We start from the raw sequence: 23,908 nt of genomic DNA, 5'->3' as shown, positions 1-23,908 counted from the left end.
TTTAAATCTAACACTCTGCGAAGTGCACTTGATGCACTTTTCTTGTAAAAGTTTCCCATGTGAAAACATAGCAGTGCAAGATCTAATCTCAGAAAGGAAAGAATTGCACCTCCCAGATCCATCAATCTTCAAGGATAATGTTCATTTAACCATCGTCACTCTTGTCTTCCGTAATGTTTCAGGTATCTATCGTTTAATTGTATCCGCGCCCACATACACATGCACACATTCATCAGTAAAGGAAGAATGAAACACTTAAGAATAATTGACAAATCATCTCTTAGGAAAATAATTTGAAGAAAACTTATTTCAAAAATACTTCTAATGATGAGGTGCTTACATATTATGTTAGAATTGTTAAATTGTTGAAAGATATTTAATGAATATCATTTATTTAGTTTTATGTTCAATTACTTGTAGTTGGATCTAACATTAATGAACATTTAAACATTTGATGCAATTCGATCAAAAAATTGATATTTTTGTTTTATTTTCAAAGTTATGTTATGTTTGAAGAACATTTCTCTACTGTTGGTTATTTACTTCTTGACATAGAATGAAATACTTTGCTAAGCTTACGCTGAAACAAGGAATACATCTGCTTAATTCAACTTTTACGTTTATCTATAACGAATATCTGAAACTTCATAAAGCTTATGTAAACTTTTAGAGTGTGATTAGATAGATATTTCAATTACTATTATATCCCCGCATTGAAGAGACATAATAACCTAACTCCGCAAGATTAGGTTTCATTAGTCTTTAATTATTACCCTTATATCTATACTAACTAATATTAACTATTGTTTTTATCAGTACCTATTAATTGTATATGGTTGCCAGATGATAAGATTAAAGGCTAAAAAATTAGTTTAAAGAGGTTCATACAAGATATATTTTACTTGCAATAATTTGGAAGCATCCAAACACATATGAACGGTTTTACTTGAACTGTATTAATGTTAGTCTAACAAAAATAGTTTTTTAATATTTAAAATTTAGTATGGCATTTATATTATATTAACTAAAAAATAATAGATTAGATTTGACGCCCTTTCGTTAGGCGTAAGATTAGGTTTCAACACCAAATGTAGATTTCAACATTATCCCTTACCTTCTTCGCCATTTCCAAGGAGTATAGTTTCCCCATCTTCTCGTCTCCATGTAATATTTGGAGTTGGAGATCCTTTAGCAGCGCAACGTAATGTAACGTTGCTTCCTTCTCTGACTATCATATCCGTACTTGTCATATAGTCTAAAATATCGGGCGGAACTGAAAAGAGAAAAATTACAAATTACACTAAAAAGGGAAAGGTTATAAATTATTATTATTATTTATTATTTTATTTATAAATTATTATTATTTATAAATTATTTATTATTTTCATTATAAATTATTACGTTAAATCTTCCTAAAGATTCTAGTCAGATTTTTCTGTCGCATTTTATTTAGTTCGCTGCGATGTAAACTTTTATTATTCTGTTTTAAACGATTCTTGTGTGATTTATAAATAAGGCTCTAGTTGAAAATAAATATGCATTTGTATTTTTACCGTAATCGACGATGGAGAAATTTACAAGCGAAAATAATCCTGGTAAGTTTCAACAAGAGAACAAAAGTATTATTAAGACTAAGAAATTGTATGAAGCTTCTAAATCGTATATTCTTTCAAAAGATATGGAATTACTAAAGAAGAACCATCAAACTCGAAACATTAATTATATTTGATTATGTTCAACGCTATGCTGTTACAAACTATGCTGTTGTATGAAACTTGTATTGTTCTGAGTCGAAAATGTTTGTGAGATGTCAACAAAGACTTTTGGCATCAATGACGCAGTTTAGTGATAACTACATTATCAGCTAGGGCCATCTATAGGCAAATTCCGGTTTCATACTTACCGGTATGAAATGTATGCGTAGGTAGATACCTAGACATACAGTTTTAAATAAGAGAAAGATAATCAATAATATATATCAATAATATATCAAAATCAAAGAAAAATACATTTAACATCTTGAGATCTTGCCGAGCAAGTTGCCAATATTTAAATCATTGCCCAAAGCAATGTTTGTTATTTGATTTTATTATCGCAAAAGCAATTATGTTTACTATACTATGTTCAAAATCCAATTATCCATTTAAACCCAAAGCTACTGAGAAATACATCCTATCGTTCTGTTTAACTACTTCATCACTCCATTTCTTGCTTTTCCTTTCTCTGTTTTCTCTGCATTTTTGCTCGTTTTAAAGACTGCAAACGGAAACGTACAAGTAGATATATATGTACAATGTACAACATGCACTCCACTTGAAGCGTATTAAATTGAAGAATAGTTGTAAGTGAAAAAGGAAGTGACCTTAGACAACACGATATTGTTCGACAATTATTTGGTATCTCTGAATTTTTACTTATTGAGAAGTTTGAAAGAAAAAGTTTACGCAACAGGAAGTAATATACATTAGGAATTAATGGAAAGAGCCTGTAATACATTTTCAGAAATTAAAGGAAATTGATAAGAAATCCATACTCTGAACTGGAACTACAGAAATAGGATTTTCACAAATTATGTTTACAAAACTCTCGTACTATGAACTTCAAAAATTTGAAAACTTCGAGAATTTTAAACTTCTGTGAAATATTAGAACATCACTAACTGCGTAAAATTACACGTACTTGTGTATTTAGAACTTCCTAATAAATAAATGTTGTTACTTTGTTAAAAATATTTAGTGTTGAAGAACATTTTTAATTCATTTACTAAACATCTGACTCTAGGAACAGTGTGAGATCGTTAACAATGTTGTCTACTATTGCCACTTGGGCTTTGGTAGTATCAAGATGATTTTGAATGTGATTACTTGCGTGGTATACGTCTTGGCTAAGGATGTTTTAACCACTTATCCTAAAATTGTTTCCAAGCTACACAATACTATTTGTTGATCACCATCTTTGCCTTATCGAATGATCAGAAAATGCTTCAAAGTAAATCCATAAATACACCTTGACCACCGCCATTCACCTGAGTGATAGCATTAGATACGAAACATTAATTTCTGGACTATCATATATTAATGGACAAGTGCAAAATCTACAAAAAATTTAAGTACTTTAAAAAAGATATAACAAAATAATGGCAATAATAAAATCACCTCGCCAAGTACTATACGACATAAATAATTATATTTAATTTCTGGTTTCTATCACAGAATACAAAATTATATTGTATGAAAATATGGAGATGCATCATAGCAAACTAATCTTATGCATGTAATGCATCTTTTTACACAATTTTGAGATGTCTGGACTATACAAGTAGATAGTTCTATCCCTTTATGTGGAACCTCTCCGTCACAGCCGCAAGATGTAATCGAGCATTCTCGTGAATTTTCCGGGTTGTTTGTTGCTTCCGGTTGCTCATAAATATTTTAGCATTTCACAAGAAACAAAAGCGTTGCTTTGATCAAATTAGAGTATCAATCTCCTCAATCTTTTTTGAGGAGTCACTGCACTTACAGAGCATCATATCGAATAATTATGTTACATTTACCAATAATCATCGATTGATGATTCGGGATATTTTGTCTAGCTTTTGTTCATTAGTCAGTAGGTCCATTTTCAATCTATCAGCAGCACTAATTTCTTTAAGATTGTATTCCGATATTATCTTTTACTTATAGAAATCATGTGATGCATATGACGCATGTAAAATATTATTAAACAACATCTAATTGTTGTGTTTCAACATATAAGGCCCGGTGTAGACAAGCGATTTTTTGACATTATTTTCTCGTTGTATCGTATGTCTTGTTTCGCTTCCCCATTTAGAAACAACAAAAACAGATGTATGACGCAACCAGAATGCGACGTCGAAGAGTTGTTCGTCTACATCGCCCTTAAGAAACTTAGAATATTATCAATATTATATGTACATATTACAACAACCAACTAAAGATAATAAATTATACTAGTTACGTGATATAATACAATACTAAATTAGTAAACTTGTTGAATATACTTCTTCACCGATTTAGATGCTCTTGAAATTTGTTGTCAAGATCATCACTCCGAACAAGTATTTCCTATACATATGTATAAGGGGTAGTCGGTCATAGTTTTTGAATTATACACAAAACTATGTTTGGTAGCGCATACAATGAACTTTGCAAAAAATAGATTTTGACAAATTTACTGATGGAACACACGTCGTACTTATTTGTGGGAAATCCAATATATTTTTCCTTCCTTATAACATCACTGGATGTAGATTCACTCACGTATACCGCCCCTACACGGTCCGCTTACGCTGGCTACCAGCTGTCACCACTTAAATATTCTAACCCTACTTACTCCTTCCAATTTGGAATTCAGTGACTGGAATTTTTAGTATTTTTTCGCTGTTTATATGCCACTATAAAGATATTAAAAAAAGTTCCTGTTAAAATTCATGAAAAACTAACACATCGACAGCTTCACGCGACATGATACCTGACATGCTTTTCCGTATAACCCGGTAACTAAGATCAGGCACCCCTTATACGTATAGAAAAAAGTAGTTCATAATAATGATCTGGACAACTTATTTCAAGGATATCGAAGTCGATGAGGAGGTAGTTATTCGACAGATTATCATTAAATGTCATTTAATATATGAAATGTAATGAATAACCAACCTACAACATCCAAGTAACCGGTTTGACTCTTCATCGGATCGGTGTTTATTTGACACATGTAGGCACCTCGATCGGATTCGCTCACGTCGCGTATGTGTAAATGCCATGTTTTGCGCTCAGTATGCGTTACTCCAATCCTATGATTCTTTGTAATCACGTGATTAGCTATTGTTAAAATAGTTTGTGTATCCACTCGTAACCATGCTACCTGAAAAAAGAATAAGAAATAAAGATATATAGTTTACTTGAACAATCCAAATACACAGCAACTTTATTTAATAATTTATTTACATGTACAATATTAAATTTGCTTGAATTTTCATTAACTTGAATTGTTAATTTCATATTATTCATAACGTTGCAGTTACAAATGTATTTTTCATTCTTATTGTATGCAAATGTGTTAATACAACAACAAGGCGATCAATTATAAATATCTTTTATAGGAAAGCTGGATATAGCCAGTTTTGAGAATATATTAATTAAAATTCTTTTACTGCAGTCAACTGTTTCAATTTGAAGTTTGTCTAACATTTGTACGTCGTTTTATGTAATAGGACTTAATGTTTTCACAGTCAATAGAGATAGACACGTGATAAAGCCATAATACAGTGTAGGAGTAATTTATGGAAACAGGGTCCGTTCTTCCTTTGATCTAATCCTTTCGTTGATATTACTAGGCTGACAGCATTCCTACCTTGTCAAACTGTCAGTTACTGAAGTGATTAAGATCGTTGAGATCCTAGAAGGACTATTTTGATTTTGAGATATTCAGTAACTCACTACTAACACAACTAACTTAACATCAAATTGCGAGAGATGAATAAGGATTAATATCATTATTAAAAAATACATATGTTATGTTATTTCTCTAATGGAATAATTAATAACTAAAAATAATTTTGGTGTTACTACTGTTAAGAAAATACTATAATACTATGTTACTATAACATTAATAATGATGATATACTTTTAGGAAGTAAAGTATGTTATTTACTTTATGAAATCTCTTTGGTACCAATTCGGATATATAAATATAATAATCTTATCTTTCTCTTGGTCTTCGAAAATAAAACGACGTGATAAATATAAATATTACGTTATTAAAAAATGCTATCCAGTAAATACAAACGATGTTTGACATTAAGCAAAATAGAATAACAGAACAATCTTAATGTAATCGTGTATCGGCAATAGTACTAACAAGAAAACTGACGCAAATAGCAATAAAAAACAAAGCCGAAAACACAATTCTTTTATTCTTGATTTTCGTCTTATTTCGGCATCAAGAATCACCCCTTAAATTATTTTAAAACGGTAACTGAACACCCTGTATAACATACATACTGTACACTATACAGGCTATTATGACCTGATGTATCTGTCACAGATGAAATCCGACTAAACAAAGCGATAAGATAGCGAAATTCCAAGCGCCTTAGCATGTGTGACCATCGAGATAACATCCGGTCACTCTATCCGTTCTCAGAAATATGATCGAAGCCTTTTCTCACTTCCACGAATAAAAGAATTTAAATACTTCCCCTAAAATCATCCAAGTCAGTCTTAAACAGTCACGCCTAGAGCTCGGAAGTGTATTGTAAACCAGAAAAAAAAGAGTTTCTTTTTTTCTTAAATTTCTTTTTATTTTACGTGACATATCCGTCGATGATCGATTATTTATTATTATCCAAGGCTTCGATTTATTTTATTAGATATTTAAAATTACGATCATGGAAATGATTAAATAAAGTTTTAGACGATGCATTAAAAAATTGAAATTTATAACATTATGGAAGCAAATATTAAATTAAATAGATATTTATGCAATATTATGTTTTATTATTATATTTTAATAATTTAATATCGTTTATATGATTTGAATAAAATTACCTAGAAAGAAAACTAGAAAATATCATGTACACCTATAATCAAGAAATATTTTATATTTAATAACTTGGTTCAATTAACGAAAATAATAAATTAATAATTATAGGACACGTATTTACCTAAGTATAAGTCAATATTAACGGAACAGAACAAAATTAAATGAGTGCAATAATTTTACAAATAATCGGATAGATGCACAGATATTTTTACATACATATTTAATACTTTCAATTAAAATATAACATGGCTATTAATTATAGTATTTTGAAACATCATTTAGCCAATCTGTTTGAACAATGAGTACCATAATGTATAGCGTCAATAGGATACAGCGCCAACCAATCCTGATTTATAGTCCGCCGCGCGCCGTTATCGTTCAGGCAGGATAATTAGAACGTGGCTGTAAGAATTCAGCCAACAAAATTTTTCCTCTTCAAGTCGAGAGCAAATTCTCGTGTTTTTCAGAAAATTCCTTCCTTAATCATTCCTCCATCTAGTCCATTTCTTCTTCTATTTCTTCCTTTTCCCTCTTACTTATCCTAGTATTTGTTTCTTCGTTTTTCATTTCTCTCAGTTCCTATCCAATTAATATGCCACGATTTATGTACTATGGAATTTATTTTACACTTGAATATCAACTTAAGATTTAGTAGCTTCTAATTAATGAATATAAAATACTAACATATTCACTAGTTTGACAATTTTGTTATTAGTAGTAGCCTTTAAAATAATTGAAGAACTGATTCGATTAGCATTATTAATTAGTAAGACGTTCAATAATAATTGGAGAATGTGGTGCACTATTTATGCATATAGCACAATGTTACATGAACGATAGTGACAGTCATATACTTACGGATAGTTGCAAATTCTAATTTTGTTTACGAGATTGCAAAATTAGATAGGAGCAAACGAAAGTTTCTTGCATGCGGAGTAAGTTTAAACATTACTTTATATGGTAGCCAAACAAAGCTTACCTTTCAATATTAATACATTTTATTACGATTTTTAATATCAGCTGCAATATTTTAAGCGAGCGTGCTTTTCATGTTTTACATATTTATTGGTTTTTAATTTATAATGCATTAATATCTAGTTTGTATAGCTTTTTGTTTTATAGTCTCACCATATTTTGGTGGCATAAATTGTATGAATTTAATGCATCTCTTTCTTGGTATAGACTTTCGACCATTTTCGATAACAGTAGATACAATTCTTCTAAATTCGTTAGCTTTATTCCTTCATGAATTTTTTGACGTCGATCCATAACATTTCCATCGCTTTATTTAATACTTTGTTCGCTTAAAAATTGCTTAATACCCGAGCCATGCGCTTCGAATCAATATCGACTTGGTAGTTCCGGCCGTTTAGCATTCGATCACGGGCAGGTGGGAGTAGCACATCTTTAATTATTTCTATGTACCTACGTAAAACAGTCCTGCTATGCAATGTATGGTATCGATTCCATTAATAGTCATTGCACTCCAGACGAAGACTGAATCTCTCCACCATCTTCGATTGTGAATTTGTTACAATCTTTATCTCTCTCATAGTGTCTTATATATAATTTTCTATCAAAAGTAAATTGAACATTGTCTCATCCGTGAAAGTGATTTTAGACCACTGTTGCAGAGTCTAATTCTAATGTTTTTTAACAAATGCAATTCTCTCCCGTCTAATTACTTTGTATGAATGAGCAAAACCCTCGTTAGCAATAAACATAAACGGCTTGTTTGTTCCAGGAAGTGGTGGATTTCTTAAAACATATATTCATTATTGTACGGACGCGTTTATGTCCGGTAGTGGACACAAACATTGTGTGCTGATATAGTTATTGTTATCAGCCACGGTATATCAGTGATTGGGTAAGAAAAATCGAATTTTACACTTTTGTGAACGTAATAGTACTAGGGAACTTGTACTTTAATAAAAAAGTACAAGTGTGCAATGGAGTATAGCATAATGTATGTATTTTGTTGTTTGTATTATGATGTTTCTGCTAATCGATTATTAGAATATGTATACTGATTGAATATTGAAATATGTCTATACTGATTAATGGGTCGAATATGTATACCGATGGAAAACTAGAATATGAATATTCCGCCTGGATTGTCCGAGCTTTCAAGTTTGTTCGGGACACACGTTGATTGGTTATTGTTAAAAATTAATTTTCCAATCAACGGCGTTCTGAATGTCACGACAAATATCACGTTTTCTGGCAGCTTCTATATCAACTTACAGTTGAACATATAATTTGATTCTACAATTTCAAATTACAGAATGCTGAAATATTTTTTAAAATAATGAAGCACAGTGATCCAGCGATTTCGGATTTTATTACCACTATCTTTTAACTGCTGTCATGACATGTATAACATTCATTAACACACGGTAACGAATAACCGGTACCAAATCCCAGCGATATTGCATCGCTAGTCTACAGAATCATACGGCATCAAACTGTGAGATCGCGTCGAATTTCACTTGTTTTCGTTATTCCGATGTGATTATTTTCCATTACTTGGAATTTGACTAATGCACGAATTACTCCATCGAGAGACAAAAATTTTTAAATTTACCGTGTAATACGGTACGTATTATGTCCTTAAGTATATGTCCATTTAAATTGTTACGTATACCTAAAGATGAAATTCTTATAAATTTATTAATATTGGCAGATAAGCAAAAGCTTTTTTGGCTACTGAATAGAATATCTAGTATTCCTTAACATAATTCACTTACATACTTAAAATTCATAACATACTTATTCATTCATAACAAATTCATAACATATTCTGCATACAAGAAACTTGCGTTTAACCACATCTGATTTTATAATTTCATAAACAAAATTTAAATGTCTCAAAATAGTATTCAAAATAGTATATTGTATATAATAGTGTATATATATATATATAATAGTAAAAAACCAAAACCAAAACAAAAGTATTACTTGTAGCATAATATTTGAAGATTGATTTTGCGAGAGGAAGATTCTTGAATTCTTGTTATTGATACGAAATTACTTGTTTGAATCATATGCGGCATTAACATTTTTTATCCTTCTTTGAAATTTTTCTAGTAATATTTTTTCGTTCTTAGAACACTTTCTCATAATATTCTCATAAATTCCATCAAAGAGGGGGTCTTAACAAATGTGATACAATAAGGAATTTTATATAAAAATTTTGTTTAGTGAATGCATATATGTATAATATATGCATTTTATATATAAAGTGCTACATTATTAGCATATATGTATTACATGGACGAATAGAAAATATTTTTTCATTATATCTCCCCACTGCTACTGAAGTGCACAGTGTACATCTTTTACCCTATTGCGACAGCTGCTGAAAGCGACGTAGTATTCGAATAGTAACAATGGTAATGCATTCGTTGTATTTAATCAAGCGTCAAACAATCGTTCACGTTAACTGAGCGTCACACCCAGCGAATCATCCACGTTCTGTGTGACCACGAGCCTGGATAAAATGGTTGCCGTTTGAGAGGCATTATTTCTCCCTAGCGACTAGTCCCTTGTCTCTCTCGATGTCCATCACAATACCTTCGCACAGACACTCCTTCATAGTAGTCCTATCACTTACAACTATTGTATTACATAGTCTTAAGATGTAACGGAATTCATCTTTATTTGTAAATACTTTCCTTCCATTTATGAATCATAAATTTTGTGAACGAAAGTATGATTATTTCAAATTGTAGAAATAGATTTACGAACCTTATAGCTATATCAAAATTTTTAATTGTATTCATAATTTCTACATTTATTTTGAGTCAGTATTAAAATAATTATATATATTTTACATTCCCAATATTCCTAATATTAAGTCAAGCGTTGATTTCGAGGATAAAAATAGTACATTAAAATACCAAATTTTAGTAAATTACTTTGTTACATACTCTTCATTCAAATTTTAAATGGAATATTGTGTCTGTCCAATGATTGTTTATCAGAAAAAGTATACTATTAAACTAATACAAGCATTTCAGAAAACGATATTTTAATTTCACGTAAAGTTTGGTCATACGTGGTGTTATTGTTATTCGATTAAATTTTAATTACTCAATTATTCGATAAAATTAAATGTTAGAAATGCTACGTGTCTTACATGTATACAGTTATATACATACGTTTATATGTACATATTGTATTGAAATATCATTTTATCGCTATACGAACATTATTATAAGTTATATTATAGTCACTCAATATTTAATTGAGTATAAAGCAAATAACCTGCAAATTTTAATAATCTCATAATAGTTTCGGTAGTTCGTAGTCTTGTGATGTATGTAGCTACGTATTATGTGTTACAAATTTTCCAAAGTACAAAATAGTGATTTGTGTATTGCTTAAAATGTATTTTTTTACATTTTACGACGTTTTCTACAAATAAATTAATTAATGCAGTAAACTAATTTACAATTGCGCATATAGTACTCGGAAATATGTGGCAGAAACGCAGGCAAGAAGTGCTGCTGAGCTTATATTATAGGTAGTATAATGCCTTCAAAATACAGAGGTTTAGCTAACAGGATGTATGTATTACGTCACATTTTGTAAATTCTGGTCGCGACTAATTAAAGTGTCCATTCACTTCAAAGTCATTTTAACTGCACCGGTGGGCCACTTTTTGTTTAAACATTTTGCTCGTTGGTTAGCATGTATGGTTCCTTTCACGGAAGTGTAAAAAACGCGTGAAACGTGATACAAGTTCAATTTCTATCGAATTTTCAATAGAAACATCATTGGAATTTAGTTACTACACGATTCGTTGCAATTACACGTTCATTTACCTCATGCGTTTCATAGTGTAAGATTTTCCAGAGATTACACGATTCCTATTATGTGATTCCTGCTTCGTCTGCTTATTCTCTTTTGTAACCGGAGACAAAGGACCTTAATACCTTAAGCTTCGTTTCCCATTTTCTTGCACATGAGTGATTACCTGCAACTTTTTCAGTGAGTTCTCCAAAGAAGATCGTAACTTAAATCTACCAGCAGCAATGAGAATACGAGTATATTGCTAGTATGCATTATTCTCTCATGCGCTTAACTGCTTTTGATTGTCATGCCTATCAGATCAGACGAAGCAGATCACTATGCATTAGTATTTCAATGCAAGTATAACCTTTGCAAAATAATATGCATATTACAATGTCATATCAGCATAATACTCTTTCCTACTTTCACATTGACAATCCAAACAACATTTCACTCTTGAACCTTTTTCCGGTTGAACCAGTTTATCTACATAATAAAAAGGGGTGTTTACTTACGGAGGATTAATGTGCTCTATCTGTATTTTTGTTATCTACAAATCTTATTTATCCGAAATTCATAATATCAAATTATATGTATAATATAAACTGTTTTATTGAAGATTTAAAAAACAATGTAACAATTGTTACGCCACGAGACTTACTATAGGCCGTATTCTAACCGTCGCTCGCGGTCCTACAGTGTCGCAGACAGATTGTCTTATCTGCCCGACAAAAAATATGCAATGTATTGACGAGCGCATAGTTGTCACCAAGCAGCGAGTTCTAGAAACGTCGATTTCGGTCCGTTACTTCATACACATAAAGAAGGTGGCATACGTGATCATAGGCGCGAACGGTGGCGTGATCCGAGCGTAGTGGAGGTCGTCTCCCAGAGAAGACAACGAAAAGGATCGAAGGGCAATTAGTCCCTTCTGAAGGGTCAAACGTTATACATCGAGAGGTCTGACGATTAAAATTAAAATAGCTTAGTCTAACGAATTCATTGAGAGATCGAAGTCGAAGTCGGGCCGAATTTTTGTAACATATTAACTGTATTCATCGCTAAACAATTTGTGACGTTTTTACTATTACATTCATTATTGTTAAATATACAAGCTATATTAACCTGTTAATTCAGTGTTAAACTCATTTGAATCACCTCTGTTATCTTAATCGAAACAAGAGAACGACTATTTCGCGGCGTCGATTAGCAGAATCGTAGCGAGAATTTACGTCTCTCGCTGGCGCGCTTTCCTCGCGACCGCGTCTCTCCGCGAACGGTCGTAACAATATTGTTCCAAATTATATCTTCTATAAATGATTTCCTTATATAAGTACCTTCTTTTGAATGTACATACAAATGCATTGGCTACATATGATTTATAATGTATCAAAATTATTCTGCTCATTTATTAGAAATTGGAAATTTAGTTTGATATTTAAAAGTGAATATCTATTTTCAACATCATATTGGTTCATTTTTATATACGTCACCTTCCACGATTTTTTGATTTTGTATTCAACACGCTTTAATTAAATGAAATTTAAAATTCATACCTCGGGAGTCTAAATGTTCAAATTTTATCCCCACATTCTTATAAAAGACGTCTTTAAAACGCAAGAAGATAATATAAAACTAAATATACTTATTAGGTTTATTATTCTGCTTTATGATCTTTTTTTACTAACTAGAAAATTTCATTATTTTTTGGAATTATAGGTATTAGAATTTTCATAAAACTATCTTGGCCAACTTTTATTTGCTTCCTACAAGCTATTTCGGATTATGTCTGAAAAATAACCAAGTAAAACCATCGGTATATCTGCTGTCTCCAGTCCGATTTAGCAGAAAACATTTTTCTAACCGAGTCCCCTTCTCACGACCCCTTTTACGAAACTCGCTTTTACGTTTTATATCAAAAGAGTAAGTAATTTTTTGCCACATAACCGTCTCGTGCCTCTTATTTTACCACATTTCCTCTTTTCTATATAAATAGGTATATTCTGAAACTCTTTTAAACGAATTTACTTACACATCGAATATATAGCCTGAGTGAATCTGTGCTGCTTTTTAACGCTAATTTTCTCATTTAAAGTTGCGAACCGATAATTAACAATAAGAGAAAACAGGATAAAAGAAAGAAATGCGTAGAACTGTTGATATCGTACATTTTTCTTCCTGATTTTTCATTTTCAAAGTTTATACCGCTTAATTGAACCAACCACAATAAATAGATGCGTTACCGTAGGCGATAATGAATTGTCAGGGTGTAAAGGTGCATCACTGTTCCGTGCCAAGCAATAGGAAGAAAAAATTACCGCGGGTCAAAAGTGGAAGGTTTCGCCTCATAATGCGAAGGGAGAAAGAATTGTGTTTTGTCATGTCGACGATTAATAAACGGGGCAAAGTTCCTTTCACCGAATCTCTTTTTCCATTAATATTTTCAATTCTTTCAAATAGAAACACCCAGGATCAATATATAACATGTCATATAAATTATAAAATAAATGATCTTCGTGTTATAATTAAATAATAATAATTAATCAAGCCTGAATTTAATTACGTTATAATTTGATAGTTATCTCTTTTATTATATGAAACGCATTATATGGAACGGTGATACGTTTCTAGAACTCTTCGTGTAATGATAATAGCAAATTCATTTATTAAACGCTTTTTATTCGTGCTAAATAACGAAATAAAATTGTTAAATAGAAACAAAACTTTAATTTATGCTTGGAGTTTGTACTTTTATATTCAGTTTGTATAGTTCGAAAGGGAACTTTTGTTACATGATATTTCTATAACATAAAATTTGTATCGATGTAATTACAGTAATGTTAAATATTGATTTCATGTGAGACAGCTTAGACGACTTTGACCTTGACATATGTTGTCAAAGACAATTTCTTGAGTATTTTACTAATATTTACTAATACTTAACATTATTGCAATTACGCAGATACAAATATTAGTTATATTATACAAATGCTATATAATAAAAGTTCCCCTTTCGAGCTATAAAAATTAAATATAGGATTATAAACTCCAAACTTAAATTAAAATGTGATTTCCTAAAGTTAATATTTACCCAGGAATGCAATGCGGTATATTTATGAATGAAAATTTGTGACATATCTTTTTAATACAAATATATCTAATTTGAAATTTTTTAATTTGAGGTATCTGACCACTTTTTAAAGATTAAAATTTTATATATAACTTAATCATTTTTTGGTGTTATGGAAACATGATAGGTCTGTTTCTACATGTATGTGCATACATATATTTATATAATAATACATATGTGTGTTTACAAGCAGTGTATAGTGCATAGAGTTACTTCCACTTTTAACGGACAATCTTTTAGAGCATGTAGAAATACCCAGCGCAAAAAATGAAGTTCATGTAAATATATGTATGTTACAATTAGTTACATACATATTATATTACATAGTTATTATATTACATTATATTACATTATATTAATTAGTTACAACATACTGACATTATTATAATCAAACAAGGAATATATTACCCATAGTGCAGAATATTATAGTTTACACTGTACTGTAAGAATTTATTATTTCATGTAAAATATTACCACAGCTATCAATATTAAAACTAAGGGAATTTCATTCTACTCAAAATTCTGTCGGCGGTTATTTTATTTGCATCCGATTTCCAGATTCTATACATGCTTCTAATAAATATTATTATACAATAGACCTTCGTTAAGTCATATTAAATACTTTTTTTCATTACTTTTATAGTCAATGAACTATTTTTTATTATTAAATAATAAATAGAACGGATTGTATACATATATATAGAATTATTATTATATAATAATATATAGTCTCATACATATTTTTCAGAAGTTGATATAATTAACGTTTTTCTTAATTTTCATGTATCATGAAATAATACAAAACAATTTCAAAATCAAAAACTTTTCAAACAAATTTCAAAAACAAAAGGTAATTTTAAAAAGTTGTAAAAAAATTTCATCTTAACAAAATATATGTATAAATGAAACACTTTTTATTTATGTTTTATTATGTTTACAAAGTGAAATGCCTACATGACTATGTTATAATTTTTTAAGTGGAGACGTAGATAAGAATTTTTTATATACGCAGTAAAACTAAGAGTACCAAAATGATCAGAACGAAACATGCTCTGAGACTAAAAGGAGCAAAATGAAAGCGAAAATGCAGAAATAATCAAAGTGACTGCTTTCGGAGTTTTAGAGTTAACATTATCAATGAAAAATTTTTAATGCTGTAATTTCCTCTTAGAATTCTCCTCAGAAATTTCTCTTCGAATTTTTATAGCCACAAATTTAAATTCTGATTCTGAATTTGAATGAACTTCTAACTTTCTTTTTCTTGATAGAATTAAGAGCCAGGTAAAGGTACACGCAATGAAATGATTAATAAAATCCATAGAATTACATGTATTGCGAGTTTTGGAAAATATGTTTTATTGTATTTAATGTGTATGTATATGAAGAATGATTTTTATTTTATGATTAATATCAAATCGAACTCCTAGATTATATGATCTGTTTAAAAATTGATTTATAATTCGTAATAAGAGTATAAATGTAAAAGAATATAAGAAAAACGTTGACCTGAAAATAAAACGAAACTTCCAAAAACAAATTTTTATTACTTTCATAAGATTCGTGTTTACCTGGCACCATTCCAAGAAAATAATAACGTAACATTTTACTTCGAAGCGATCGACTACTAGATTTCTATCGGTATTTTTTGAAAGTTGTCGCAACTAGTATAGCAATAAACTTTGAAGCTTTTCACAAGAAGCCTGAATTTAATGCAATGTATGCAAGTGTGAAATAAGTTAATAATATATAGTAAGATATAATAAGATAATAATGCGGAATAATAAGTAAGATATCAGACATCGCAATAAAATTATAAGACACCTATCATTTTAATGAATATCATAATATAGTTACGTAGTATTATACAATTTCTGAAACATAATCATTACAGAATTATACAGATACAGTGACTTCTACTGCAGTCGCTATTTATACTTAAATGAAAAACCTGCCCCAAGAATCCACTTTCAAGAATCGGAAATTTTACAAATACACATCGTCAAATATCTTAGCCTTCATCTGGACAACAAATTAAATAAAATACAAGAAAAAGTCAAACAAATCAAGACTAGCAGGAAATCAATGAACTGGCTCGCAGCTAGAAGCTCTAAACTGAATACACGCAGCAAACTACAAATCTATAAAACAATTACTAAACCCATCTGGATTCTGGACATATGGAATTCAAATCTAGGACATGACTGCCAAATCTTGTATTAAGAAAGTAGAAAATCTACAATCAGTTATCTTAAGAGATACACTGAATGTACTATGGTGCATAAGAAACGATGACATAAAAGAAGTATTGAAAATCTCTATTGCGAAAGATGAAATTAGAAGATATTCAAAAAAAAAAAAAAAAAAAAACTACACCATTACAGGATAAAATCCACACGAACCAACTAGCTAAAAGTTGCAACTCAGGATTAGCCAGAAAGCTCAGAAGGAAACATCTTTTAGATTTATTAACATCTAACAAGTAATACACTACATACACGTGCATACATATCCGTTACAGCGCTAAAATATTGCTCCAAAAATTATCGATAAAAGTATCGAAATCCGCACGTTACCTTACACTTAATACTTATAAGCATACAATTCGGAATATTTAATAAACGAGCCTAGAAAAAAATATAATTAAGGTTCTTCAGTATAAGTAAGCATATTTACTTATATTCTGCTTGTAACAAATCCATTAATTTTGAGTCATAAATATTATTTAAAAATTTATTATTATTTATAACACAGGAAATATTTTTACAAAATAAATGAAAATAATTCGTGAGGGAACTAAATTTTATTTATCATTTAATACCTCTTTCATTTTTATGTTCGTTGATAAAAATTTATATGTATACAATTTTTTTACTGACATTTGTAGTAAGACTTTTACTTATCTTCACAGTCATTAAATTTATTTACTATTTACATAAATTTCTCGTATCTTAAAACTTTTTTAGTAACATTCAGATCAGAAATTTCGATAAACTATAGTAACCCTCCTATATTTGTGATAATATACACTTTTCTAATGTGCATATTAACTGCATCGTGTTAATAAAAAAAGTATAATATTTTTTTACAACATTTGATAAGCGTGCCTAGTTAACCATTTTACTTTACGTATCTTGTACCACCTGCTCTATCTATATTTCTATTTATCTTTTTGTCCTTTGTATATTGTAAATTTTTATTTTCTCAGATCCAAAAAATATTTGTTGAACTCGCAGCGTTTGTTATATGAAGGTTTTACTTTTTAGCATCATTTATTCCATCTTATTTTTTGTTCTGTAAAACCGAATATTTTTAGAAATATCTAGCATAGTTGCTATTTTTCCATAGAAAGCGTCGTTTTAGATAGTCTATTTTTTCATGATTGTTACATACTTTTCACATTTGTGATTGAATTTAAAGATTGAATTTATGTCATTTTTAGAATGGCACACTATTCCTAAGAGATTGTACATTCCTCTTTATTTCTTACGTAATTACAAATGACAAAGTGACTTCTGTTTAATGTACGTATATCACATTTCAAATGATTAATCACTTGTATTTCTTTCTTACATAATTTTTTCTGTGTACTTCGGGCATTTAACTGTATCATATATTAAAACTAATAGTTTTCATTAAATATCAAACTCAGAATCATGGTCACTTCTTATAGTTAGAATTATTTGGTGCACCGATGAAAGAAAAAGAAAATGCTTAATGAAGTGCAACTTTTCCTAATTTCCTTATATATCTTGTAATCTTCTTACACAATTTATAAAAGTAAAAAAAAAAAGGAAGAATGCATAACTTTCTAATTTTTAACAACTCACACAAAGTAAAAAGGGATACATATTTCTCAGATATTCGATATAAAGAAAGGTTAGTAGAATTCAATTTATCGTAGTTCACTGCACCTGTTCGATGCATTTATGCAAATGCTACGCCGATTACGCGCCACCACGTTCAAAGTACCACAATGTACAATGCATTTCAAAATTGTTGCAATATAACATTAATGTCCGCTATAAATGGGAGCAAAACGTCCAATAATTACATACTTATGTTTTATCTAATTACGATACAATAACGCAAATTAGATAAGTATATCGTTACTACAATTACAATGACTAAATGATAAAGCTAAATCGAGTATTTTAAACGGAATAAGTTGCGGAAGTATAATATCTCTCGAATCATTAAATTCCTATACGATCATTTACATAGGATGTCTTAATGTTTTTAGGTGCTCTTTTATAAGATTTATTTTATAAAGCTAAAATTATCAAAAAGTGTACAAATGGAAAATTCTATAAAAAGAAATATTAAACCAAACATCTTGAAGTAACACTGTTCTACTAAGTATAATATCGATCAGAAATTCGAGCGAAAGGATTGTAAGAAATAGGTTACTCGGTTGAAGTTTTGAAGTACAATCGTTCATTGTAAACTACGTATTAGAACAAAAGGAATCTCTTATCAATGACTGCTATGATACTGAAAATATCAGGAAGTCGGTAGCGAAGCGTAACGTCATTGCCATCTTGAACATGGGCCAACGGGTGCATTATGTTCTGCTCAACTCACTGAAATATTACTATCTATTATTCGTGTAACATGCAAAAATAACACGGTAACTAAGAACGCAATAGCAGTGGATTGAAACGAATGATTAAGTGAGGATCGATTTATTTAGACTGGAAATGTGACTATTAAATAACAGACGTGTATTTCCAGTGAACGCACAGTACAAAAACAATTAGTAAAATGGATAAGCCGGGAACAACTTTGTCCATTATCGTAGATATACATACATATTACTTGTCATGTGTGTAGCGTGGTATCGCATTTCATTTTCACGATACTATTTAATTTACGAGATGCTCTTTCTGACATTCAGTTTTTGGAACATTGATTTTCCTTTATTTTACAGAACGGTGACACATCATAGTTTTCTAAAATCGCCCTCATCGTGCTTTCAAACTGTTCGAAATTAGTATCCTTTCTTTAATAATATTGTCATCTATCATTATCTATCGATATTTAATATCGTTGCTCAGTTTCACTCGAAGAAATCGCAAGTTCTAAATTCTTCTTTTATTTCCCTTTGTTCATATCTTCCGTATTGCAAAAAAGCCACAGTAGAATTAAATTCAAGTAAGAGGATTACTTTAGAATGTGTTAAAGTGGCATAAATGAGAGAGTATTGAAGCATATTCATATTTAGAAAACGATTTTTATAATCCTTAAAAACTACCAGATTAATTAATAAAAATAAACGCTATTGTGAAGAAGGAATTCGAAAGTTTTATAATAATTAAGTACTATTTGATATTTAGAGTCATATCGTTCCAAAATAATTGATAAATAAATATCTGAATAATTGTGATTTCGTGTAATTAATTTCATTAATTCTATCTTATTTGCTTTTAATATTTGTCTGCGTGATACAATAATTTACGAAATGGGTCTAAATCCATTTCAGGCTCGTGTATGCATTCTGTGATGTAACATTGGGCAGCCAAGTGTGGTGGACAACTAGTTCTGCTACCAATCTACTAATGGCGCAATGATACGTGCTAGCGTCTTTCCACAGAAAAACAAAAAACGGATGAAAATACTGAAACCAGTAATGTAGCAATGTAAGTACGGATGTATCAACTAAACCTTTGTATGGAAGCAAAGTATGATAAGCTATAAGTTAGAAATGAGAATCCATGTAAATCATCGTTTCATTAACAATTGTTTCTTACAATATAGTATCTGACGTCGTTTAAATGGTATCAATGCTTTTCTTGCTACTGCACACATGACCGACTTTTAAACATGTGTTAATATGTATATGACGAAAAAAATACTTACGAATAAATTGATTTAATTAATTAGTAGTAAATCAATTTGATTCAAGTTCGAAACTTGTTCATAACCCCAGTATTGCTACCACTTACATTATTGTGTAATAGATAACAACTTTATTGACATACCTTGTCCATTTATCTTAAAAGTTACATTTCAACTATATCTTTTTTTACATTTATCAAATATTATTAACTATTGTATTAACTACACTATAATCGAATTTTAAATAAACGAGTACTTGACTAAACATAAAGCAGAATAAATTAAAATTTGAACAAATTAAATGCACCATAAATATTGCTTCCTTTTATCTTTGATTTCGAAATTATGAAAAAAAGTATGGTAAATAGAGAATTGAATGGGAACATATTTCAATACACAATATTCTCTATAGACACCCGAAATACCTACGTGAAATAGGTGTTAGAAGCGTGGGTGACAACGCGTGTAATGAGCAAAGTGCGGATTCTCTTCCAACACGAATCTGTTCTGTAAGCACGACTCTCGGCGCATTGCCAACATCCTAATTATTCTTGCTCCGTTAAGTCCGTTTAATGCATCGATTTGACAATTCTCGTTATTTTTCGACATGTAATTTATGCATGTATTCTGCAATACACATTTCTTTATAAACGGGTATGTATCTGTACAATATTACATATTTTATACTGTATAACATAAATATAGAGAATATAAGTAAATTAAATATAATAATAATGCAATATAAATATGCAATTCCATAAAACCTTTTTAAATTGTCATATTTTATCATGCAATACGTATTGAAACTCACTGTAACAAGCTGTAACAAGTTCCTCGTGTAAACTTAAATCCAAAATATGGAATAACAATTTTTGGTAAGTTTTCGAGAAAGTTAACTGTGAAGTTTCGCTAAATACGTATGCATTTGACGAACTTCTTTATGGAATTGCATTAAAGAGTAACAACTAAAGTTTTAAGTAAACTAAACTAAAGTAACTAAAGTAAAGAAATTATTAAAGTGATGGTGAAAGTAGGATCACGTTCAAGTGGTTGCTGAAAATAATCAAATGTAGTAGAAACAAAGATTCGGGGCAGATTGTTATTACTACACATTTTTTAAGTCTAGTATCATTAAAAACAATCGTATTAATTATCACTATTTGTATGCGACACGTACATGGACATATTGAATCGTACCTATGTGAGATACGAGGTTGTAATTTAAACGATTAATTTTGTTTAATAATTTACTAATTCACTTCATTATCCTGACAGGAGTAATAGGTAATTATTTAGAAGTGTGACCTTCTCATCGATTTCAATGTTCTTGAAATATATTATTAACTTTTATAATTATAAATAACTTTTTCCTATACGTGTTACCGCCGCTCGGCTCTAGTTTCACAGATATTTTCAAAAAACTTTTCTTGAACTTACAATTAGATTTATAATTGATAGTACATATATGTAGTCTACGCTAGCGTTACTGGCCGCCTCTTGGCGACCGGATATAAATTTAATGTAATCTATAACTCATTAATTTTTCTCCTTTATTGTACAGGTTAGGCTATATCATAGGAATGTGGTTACCGTTAGGCGACCGCCTATGCTTGAATTTACGCTACAATGAATATTCGTAAGGTAAGTTTAAATGGGATGTCCAACTAAATATTAAACTTTCATGAATAATCGCTATTAGTTTTAGTTTTATGTGCATAATTAGTATTAGTATCTTAAGCTTTCCGTGGCATAAAAATTCGCTCTTCTTCAGTATTTCTTTTAATATTTAGACAATAAATAACTCAAAAGACTTTTTTTACTGTTACCCATATAGCATAGTGTAATATAATGTAATATATTTTTGTTAACCCTCGTACATTTTATGAAAATGTAGAGCTTAGAAATTAAAACTGTAGAGCGTACGGATTTTTTTGTGATCGATTGTATATGTATGGATATTTATTTTCATTTTGTTGTAATAAAGGATCTTTTTGAACATCGCTAAGATATATATTTTGGCGATAAAAGATTGCTGCAGTTGTAGTACGGTTTCAGGAGTAAAGTATTATTGTAAGCACGCTACGGGACAATGCACCCTGTTAGGAAATTTATACTCCGTACACCGTTTCGTTAATCGAAAGACAGGAGCTCGTATATGGACGAGATGGAAGTTAACGAGCGACCATAGGACACGCGATTTGCTCACGCTCGTTATTCGTTCATTCGTGCGTCACGCTGGTCTACGCGTATAATTTCCTTTTGACTTTGATGAAACATAAATGTTCGTTTCCCACTGCTTTGATATTCCAAGATTCGTACGAAATAGACTATTCGTTATAGGCAATATGGAATCTCCTATTGTGCTTCTACACAACTCATATTTATATCTTTTAATTTGAAAAAATTTGACAAACGTAGGATTTTTATTTTGTAGTTGATTTGATATTTACAGTTTAAATGTCTAAATATGCGAGAGACTGAATAAACACTTAATATCTTCACTGATCGAAATACAATGATTTAAAAATCATTTAGAGAAATAATAGATTATCACTATATTTTTGGAAAATTTCTATCTAAAAATCGCTGTAATTGTCAAAATTTTAATATTGATGCCAAAAGTTGTTTGTACGTAAAAGAGCTGTTAAGAAATACAAAAGAATAGTTCACTTAGGCTTATTAAATTGCACATTTACTTGGACTTATAAAAGCATGAAATATAGGTAAATTTATAAAGTATTCTTTCGGTAATTATTCGGAACAGGAACGACGTCACCGATTTCTATGACGTTGAAATATGTTATCAAGGTACATACCGCCGCTTGGCCCTAGTTTTCAAGATATTCACAAGAAATTTCAATTAAATTCTGATTACGATCCACTTCATTCTGCAGTAGGCGACAACGATTTTATCTAGTCCAACCTAAACTTAACCCATTGATGAGAGATAACTATTTTACATATTGCATGAATGAGGAAGAAAAATGAATAGGTTATAAGTTAGGTCAGAGTAGTATCCGGCTATTAGGCGGTCGGCAACGCTTGCATGAAATAATTTTCGATGAATCGGTTGATATATGGAATGTTGCACTTTACTCTGATCTCCTATGGCTAGAAAGAATTGCTAGAAAATGCTGGAAAGTTGTTTACAGAGCAAACATTTATAAAATAAACTGTTGAGCAATCCATATAACAATAAGTATAGTATTAAACACAAATTAGTTTATAACTTAAAAGTTAAAGTCAAACGGCGGTTATATATATATATATTGAAAAAGTTATTTAGAATGTTGATCTCGATAACATATTTCAAGACCATTAAAATTGGCGAGGTATTAATCCCAATAATTACCATTCTTTTAATCTGAATATTTGGTATATGTTTTTCAACTTCTATATCTGTATTTATCCGTAAATGAAGAAAATTTTCTTTGGAAGCAATTTTGAAGCTGTTTCAACTGCAAATTTTGAAATAATCTTTACTACACGTATAAATGTCTGTAAAACAACTTTATTCGCATGGCGATGCTTTATTCGCATTTAAAACTAATGGTATTAACACGTTCTATAGAAAGTGCCTCAAAA

The 23,908-nt window shown here is 30.1% G+C and overlaps 1 protein-coding gene across 1 annotated transcript in view; it reads right to left on the bottom strand.

Annotated features, from left to right (window-relative positions):
• Positions 1-23,908, bottom strand: part of LOC138179935 (neurotrimin) — a 254,315-nt gene that overhangs the window by 37,076 nt on the left and 193,331 nt on the right. The window contains exons 3-4 of the mRNA XM_069113212.1: positions 4,677-4,884; positions 1,115-1,273 (exon numbers count right to left, since the gene is read on the bottom strand). Coding sequence (XP_068969313.1) covers positions 1,115-1,273; positions 4,677-4,884 — 367 coding nt within the window. The remainder of the gene's footprint in view (positions 1-1,114; positions 1,274-4,676; positions 4,885-23,908) is intronic.

This window comes from Bombus flavifrons, chromosome 5 (assembly GCF_040668555.2).
Source record: "Bombus flavifrons isolate JBK064 chromosome 5, iyBomFlav1_principal, whole genome shotgun sequence".
NCBI classification, from domain to species: Eukaryota; Metazoa; Arthropoda; class Insecta; order Hymenoptera; family Apidae; genus Bombus; species Bombus flavifrons.
Note: the sequence above shows the minus strand (reverse complement) of the source record. Positions and strands in the feature narration are given on the sequence as shown.